This window comes from Pollicipes pollicipes, unplaced genomic scaffold, assembly GCF_011947565.3.
Source record: "Pollicipes pollicipes isolate AB1234 unplaced genomic scaffold, Ppol_2.1 Scaffold_4881;HRSCAF=5763_pilon_pilon_pilon, whole genome shotgun sequence".
Lineage (NCBI taxonomy): Eukaryota > Metazoa > Arthropoda > Thecostraca > Pollicipedomorpha > Pollicipedidae > Pollicipes > Pollicipes pollicipes.
The window spans coordinates 16,900,487-16,908,565 of NW_023596576.1; the positions used below are offsets into that span (position 1 = coordinate 16,900,487).

Here is an 8,079-nt window from a genome sequence, read left to right on the forward strand (position 1 = left end):
GATTTGGTACTCAGATGTAAAATCTGAACACTCATTGCCACTCCTCCAAGACGTTCCTCACAAGTTAAGTCATGGTCTCCGTTTACCCACTACAAAATCGGCCGTTATCGTTTTCAGAAAAAGGCCACGAGATACACCACAATATTCTTCCCATCTCGACGGCCACAATCGCTATTGTTATTATATAAATCTTTGGTTCTACCTTTTATTGAATATGGATCCGTGGTGTATACGGCTGGCACGGAAGGCGGTCTAAAGTCCGTAACTGTTATTCAAAATATGTCCTTATATCTTGCACAAGCAGCACTGCGCACATCCCCAATTTTAGCATTTGAGGTTGATGCGTTCATTATGCGTCTAGCCCTCTCACGTATTAAACACACTTTGGGATTTTGTCGCACCTTCGTCACATACTTCAGTCACCCAACATACGCTTCCACACATATATTATACAACTTATCCTCACATACGTTGGGCCAACAGTACGTCACACGGGCCTTAAGCCTCCATGCCCCCTGAATTAGTAATCCCCGCCCGTAGCTCTCACCTGGACTGTTCTTTTTTTACTGATCTTAAAAGCACCGTGACGACAGCTTGTGCTTTAAAAAAGTTTAATCACATGGTCACAAAATATTCGCGCTGTCACCTCATTTAAACCGATGCCTCCACGACTAACCACACCGAATGTGTCGTACTCTGCCACACACAATATTCACAAAAATGTAGATTACCGGATGAAAAATCAGTGAATCTTGCTGAACTCATTGCCCTATTTCTTTCTCTCCAACGCATCAAAGGACAAAATCATAGGACCTAACCCATAGTAATCTGCTCGGATTTAAGGGCGGTTCTGGTATCAGTTATTGCTCCCGACTAAACGCACCACCTCCTAATCGATATCATTAACCTTCATCATTCTTGACCCACACAAGACATAATCATTCATTTTTGTGGGTGCCAGGCCATCGGGGTATCACGGCGAATAAATAAGCTGAAGAATTGGCCAAGGAAGCACTGCTGTTCCCTGACATAACATCAATTCCCGTTGACCATACCACAATAAAAATGTTCGTTCACAAGCTGGCAAAACAAGTTTTGCAACGTCAGTGGACGGAAAACGTCAGGACACAGCTTCATAACATAAAACCATAAATTACACCTTGGGCATCAGTAAACCGTCCAGACCGTTTGAAAGAAAAAGAATGAATACGCCTCCGAATTGGACACACAAAGCTTACATCTAATTATCTACATTTAAAACGCCCTCGTCCCTTACATCAACGGTGCCGTTGTCGGCTTTCAGTTAAATATACAGCGTTGCGCTGTCACTAAAAGGTTTCCCAGGCAATGACCATCCGCATCTTCTTGACCTTTTGTTAATTTTCTTGACGTACTGACATGCTTTAAGTACTGTAATGTACTTGAAGACACGACTACAATGTATTGAGACTTCTTGATCTCGTTAACACCGAATGCCGGAGTCAATACACATCAGAAAACAGAATTCAGAACAATATTGAGGTTGTAGAAGTATATTGAACTATAAATGAGCTGGCTTATTATTGCAGCTGTGTTGAGCTGACAATCTCTTGGATTATATCTTATGTCTTCCTCCTATTTGCCACCTTTGAGCGCACACACAGCACGGTAGCTATCCATGCACCAGTCACCACAGATTTTTGCAATGCACTGCTCTGTGAAGTGTAAGGTTCAACACCATCGAACCCCCGACATGAAGCGTTCCGCGCCTCTCACCGAGCCTGAATATAATCACACACTACCGCCGGGGAGCGGCTTGTAGGGCGGCTCTTTCAACTTTTTCTTTCAACCTTGATCACTAAACACCATTTGACGCCGTTCGGCATCCTGAGATCGAAGACATCCTTAATTGGTGAAATTGGGTCATTCGAAGCCACACAAATTGCGTGAAGTTATGCATTTTCATCACATTGACCTTGAAGTTATTGACGATTCTTGGGTAATTAATTAATCCAAGTGACTCAACTCTTAATCCGTCCACTCCTACGTTGTCTTGGCCGCTCCTTTCAGCAGTTATTCATATACTGGTAAAACGAATGTTTAAATAGCTAGAGAGTACATAATGTCACTAGACCAGTTTTGTGCAGTTCTATAATCATTGATATGGTGCGCATAAAGTGTTGGTCAGAGTAACTACCCTATAAGTGTATTTTAAAAAACCGTGAATATGCACACCATACTGCGCAGACGTGGTCAAGGATCCAAAACCAAACCACCTGAACGTTTCGTGGGGTCCAGATTCGGTAGAACGGCACAAACAGCGCAAAATGGAGACAGCTATATGGAACTTAACTGATTAGCTTCGTGTACTTCGTTCGGCCTCTGATTTTCCGGTGTCACCAAGAGGAACGCCCCATGACTGAACTGATCGAAGCACATAGCTTTGTGTCCGGTAATAGAGGTTTTAAGCAACAAACTAAAAATCTGGTCCACCTCGTGGCGAGGCTGATCACAAAACCCATGCGAAAGACTTATCTACAACAAAACACAATCAAATTCCGCCTGAGCACTGAGACCGCCGACGGTTCTAATGCCGGCAAAATGCTACCAATGACGTAAATCCTTATGCTATGGAAGACGTACAAAGATGCAAGCATTCCGTACGAATGCCACGCAACGCACACCGCACAGATCAAAGTTACACTGCCAGTACAACGCTGAGACTTTCCTCGGACGGTGGCAGCCTCATCTGCGGCCTGCCGCGCTGTCTGCGCTACCGCCCGAGCGCCGGCACGGCTCGGCTACTCGGCGAACAGGAGGTAGCCCTTGATCCGCGGCGGCAGTGGCAGCCGCTCGATGGTGCGCTCGGCGTCTGGCAGCGGCAGCCGGAGCAGCGCGCTGCGGCAGAGCGCGCGCAGCGGCAGCACCGAGCGCGCCGCCTCCGCCAGCCGGCGGCGCACCTCGCCTTCGCCTATCGCCGCCCACAGCCGCTCACAGGTGAACAGAGGCTGCCGCTCGGGCCGCGCGCCGGCCGCCAGCAGAAAACCGCGCGCAGCGCGGGGGTGGGCGCGCGCCGCCTCGAACAGCGGCGTACGACCGAGCACGTCAGCGGCACCGGGTGCCGCGCCGTGCACCAGCAGCAGGCGTACCAGGTCGGCGTGTCCGCCGGCCGCCGCCAGCTGCAGCGCGCTCTGGCCGCGCGTCGTGAGCGAGCGCGGGTCGGCGCCGGCGCGCAGCAGCACAGCCGCCGTGCGCCGCAGGCCGGAGAGCAGCGCCAGGTGCAGCGGCGTGCAGCCGGCGGCGCCCGTGCGCGCCTCCAGCGACGCGCCGTCCAGCACCAGCTCGTGCGCCAGCCAGTCGAGGTCGTCGTCCGGCCAGGCGCAGAGCAGGTGGAGGGCCGACTCGCCGGCGCGCGACAGTGTGCGCGCCTCGGCGCCGTGGCGCAGCAGCAGCAGCGCCGCTTCGCCGTGGCCGCCGGCGCAGGCCAGCATGAGCGCCGTGCGGCCGGCGCCGTCCGGCCAGCAGACCTCGGCCCGCGCCTGCACCAGCAGCCGCACGATCTCTGCCGAGCGACGGACGGTCAGCGGGCAGCGGGCAGCGGGCAGCGCGGCGCGGCGCGGCGCGGCGCGGCGCCGCCAGCCACTCTGTATCCGCATAACAGCCACACGAACGCCGGCGGTTCGGGAAGGAGGCTTATGGAGAGAGTGGTGCCACCTATGGAGGTCTATTGCCATATTGAAGGTCCCCACGGTGCGCGTAAATAGGTGTCAGCGTACACGTGAATGACAGGTGAGATGCACCGCGACAACTTAAGCAAATACTGAAAACGATACTAGGTAGCAACAATATAACTTGCGCATCATTTGGATCGCATTTCAAATGTGGAACAGCTGATCAGAGATTAAAAGATGTAAGGTTGAAAGATTATGATCGATCACAGAACAGACAATTGAAAGATGCCAACCAAATTGCCGCATGACACTGTGGCTAGGGACTTGCGTCACAACACGTGTCTTGTTTTTACAATTTGGGGGACTTTTTGGGCGAAGGATCCTGTTGTGTTCCCTACGGCCCCGTGGCAAGCCACTGTCGTGATTATTTAAAGAGAGCAGGCCACCTTTTTGTTCTTTTCAATTATCGTTAGATCAGACTTGTCCGATTTCGTGGCCAATGCAAGCTGTCTCGAGATCTTTCTAAATAAGTCAGAATTTCGATTTCAAGATATTGCTTTGGGTCATGGTGTTACGGTCGAGGGCAAAGTCGAACGATGGCTATATTCCCTAATCACATTGCCGGGATTGAAAAACTGCTGAAAGCAGTCGCATGGTCGCATGGCCGCCTCACTATTCCCTCCCCATTTTAGAAAAAAGAGATGAGTAAATCGTGTCTGATGGATCTGACCGCTTTGAAATATTTGGTACCCCGCTTCAACTTTACAAAGCTGCTGCTGCTTCGGGCTTGGGTTCTCCCGTTGGTCCTGCTCAGTACCGAGGCTGGTACATTTACGGTACCAGGGTGTGTCAGCTGACTTTACAGAGCCGCGATAGCCAACAAGGGCAACCTCGCTGCGACGACACTCCATGGACAACTGGTGTTACCACACATCCCTACCACGTTAAGTTTTCACACAACATCGTTATCCGTGAGAACTCGTCCCTTATCGCCTGGTTTTGAGCGGGCAAACAAATACGTGTTCAAATAAAGCCCGTTTGAAACGTTTACACCGGTTGATTGTAGCGCTCTTTGCCACTCCGCGACCCGCGGTCCGCCTAAACGACTATCCGCAAAACAACCCCACAAGTACTTCGACGCCGACGGCAGCTCCCAGCCATTCCCCACAGCCGCCGGCCGTCGGCGCGCTCACCCAACGAGCCGTTTTCGGCCGCCACGTGTAGCGGCGTGCGCGTGAAGGCGTCACGCGTGTTGGGGCTGGCGCCGTGACGAAGGAGCAGCCGCGTCACGCCGACGCGCTGGCTGTAGGCGGCGCTGTGCAGCGGGCTCGAGCCGCCTGAGTCCGGCTGGCTGACCGAGCAGCCGCGGGGAGATCAGCAGCTGCACTGCGGGGCAGAGGCGCGTCAGACGGTCCGGCCTGGTTCACCGGCAGACGGTCAGATCAGCAGCTGCACTGCGGGGCAGAGACGCGTCAGACGGTCCGGCCTGCTCCACCGGCAGACGGCCAGATCAGCCGCTGCATTGCGGGATACAGGGGACAATCAGAGAGCCCACCCGGCTCTACCCACAAATGATCATACTGCGGCGGTTCCGTGCACAGTCCGGTAGTTGGATCTGTAGACCATCTCGCAAGAGCCAGCAGAGTATGAAAGCAATAGCCAACTGATAACTGATGTCGAACTGAATGACGGCATTAGCAACCCTCAGTCACTGGTTACACCTGGCAGAAGTAACTTTCACCCCAAAACGCTCATGCACAGTCATTTCTGTAGGCATCTGGGTTTGAATAAGTTAATGTGGTAGCAACACTTCCTTGCTGGCGAACGGACAGGCCCTACACCCTTGCAAGGAGCACGTCCGTTAATTGAACTGAAGCGGCTTTTCAATCGAATGAGTTTGGGACGCCTAGCCTGTCCGCATTCTGCCAGAAAAAGCACTAGACCACCTCTCCCACACACTGCCCGGCCAGACTGCTGCCTCGCCTGCTCCAGACAGTCTCCCCCCATCGTTACCTGTCTGACCTGATTCAGCCCCCCCCCCTCCCCACTCTTAGCGTCCGGCCTGGCGGCAGGTTTGTTCCATTTCAGACCACCTGCTCCTTCCCTCACTCTCGGACCAGGCAGCCTGTTTTCATCCCTACCTCAGACCACCTGTATTCCCCTCCCCTCCCCTCCCGTCTAACCAGGCAGGGCACTGTTTGCACCGGCCTGAGACCACGTGGACCGCGCCCGGGCCCGCCCACGCCCTGGCCGCGCCCAGCGAGGGCCGGAGCAGCCAGGCGCGCCACTCACCGATCTCCGTTCGGCCGCGCTCGATGCACAGACTGAGCGCCGGCTGGAACTTGGAGCCGCAGTTGAAGCGGTGGTCGCAGTCGAGGCCCTCCTCCAGCGCCTGCGCCGCGCGCGACTGGTCGTTGCTGTTGATGGCGATCAGCATCTGGGTCGGCAGCAGCCAGGCCTCCGCCATGGGTCCATGTTGAGCAGATCGGCCATGGCGAGCGGACGGGCGGCAGGGCGGCGGCGGGGTCCGAGCCGCACCACCTTGCACGGGCGACGTTAGCTCACGCGTCCAGTTGGTGTAGCAGATCTGCTGACGAAAGTAGATTTCAGTGGGCAGATGAGGAAACGTCGAGCGAAAAAAGTTCAACGAAAAAGGGTGAGCGAAAAATCAAAAAGGCGAACGAAAGAAGTTGACAGGGATCAACGTCAAAGAGGAAAAAGTCGGAAGGACAAAAATCGAAGGACAAAGAGTAAGAATGGATAAAAGTTGACAGGGACAGAAGTCCGAATCAGAAAAAAATGGCAAGAGATAAAAGCCGACAGGGATAGAGGTCAGATAACAAAGCAATTTAACAAACAAATATTCGAAACTAATTAAAATGCATTTGGATAACAGCAAGCAAGAAGGAAGTGGAGTGAATTTAAGACAGGGCAGTCTTGATGATTTGGACCTGGCATGAAAGCGAATGTTGGCGGCTGCTCCCTGATGTGCCCGCGAATGTAATGGGTTTCACCATCTCGCACCCCGAGCCATCTAATTTCGACACGGCCGCGTTCACCCAGCAAACGCTCCTGGCAGGAAGCGAGTATTCGAGCCTTTACGGCCGAACCATGCGGAGCGGACCCTCTTGGATCCTTCATTCCGGCTGGTTATTTCATAGCCCCACCCCCTGGTTCTTGGATCCTACAGGCTGTTTTGCAAACAGCACCGTGGTTCCTGGTCCTCACTGATTCTTGTGCAAAAATATGGGTCCCTGGTTCCCAATGGTTTCCTACACGAACGCCAGCATCTAGCTTCCGGTTTCCACCAATTTTCCACAAACACAAGTCCTTGGTTCCCTGGTTTCCCACCAGTTCTTTAAGAAACGCCAGGCTGTGGTTTGTGTTCCCACTGGTGTTTTGGTTTTTGTTGGTGTAGCGCCTTCAATCTTTATCCCCTTCAAATGTTATCCCTTTGGACGTCTTTGCGATTTGACCTTTTTCCCTGTCAGCTTTTTGTGACTTTTGTCCCTCGATGTTTTCCGATGTAACTTCATTGTTCGATTTTCCATTCAACTTCTTGTGCGAGCATCGTGTGCATCCTGTTCGCTCGGACTCGTGTTCTTGCATTACTACAATCTTGTATACGCATAGCCTTTCCGCTTGATTAAGGAGGAAACGAGAAACATACAACGCGAAACGTCGACGTTGAAGCGCGAGGCACACAACTGTGAAAAGGCAGCACATCACGGTTCGAAACCGGGCCCAGGTCCCCAAAGACCGTTTCGGACTGGAAATGGATAAACACATTTGATGGAAGACAGGGTAGACAATCCTCCTGGCCAAAGCGCGGGTCAGTGCCCGCAGCCGGTCGCGCGCGCTCGGGTGCCAACGATGGGTCCGTCCGCGGTGGGGCAGTTCCATGGATTTGCATTAGATTTTCGCCACCAGATCAGATAAATACGTGAAACAAATTGCACGGCGTGGATATAGATCATTGGGCGATCCTGACACTATCCGAATCGTAACGCTGTCCTGCCCAGTAGTCGATCTGGAAGTGGCCACTGACACAGTTCTCAAAATGGTCTCAAAACAGCATGCTGCGGTCTTGACTGGACGATACTGGGCCTGGGGCGTACGCGGGACTTCACAATAGGGAGGACACAACTCAGTGTCTTTCTGAAAACCTAGTATAACGCGCCGCGTTCGCGCCTGCTTGTCGTAAAATCAAATTATTTGTTTCGACATACGTTACTTGTGTACCCGGATTTTAACTGACTACGTGAAGTATTGTCAACTGTCCACGTTGAGTCACACACATATAAATATATGCCATGAATTTGATAAGGCCGGGTAGGGGACGTGTCCTCGCGGCACCATGTGCGTACGCCCTTGATTGGACCATAAAAACTAAACGGGCGTATATTCAAGTACGGTACTAGTTCGATCA

The 8,079-nt window shown here is 52.8% G+C and overlaps 1 protein-coding gene across 1 annotated transcript in view; it reads right to left on the reverse strand.

Moving 5' to 3' along the window:
* Positions 1-7,716: 7,716 nt before the first annotated feature.
* The window catches only part of LOC119100048 (venom carboxylesterase-6-like), an 18,136-nt gene continuing 17,773 nt past the window's right edge, over positions 7,717-8,079 (reverse strand). Inside the window, exon 4 of the mRNA XM_037223163.1 lies at positions 7,717-7,757. Coding sequence (XP_037079058.1) covers positions 7,717-7,757 — 41 coding nt within the window. The remainder of the gene's footprint in view (positions 7,758-8,079) is intronic.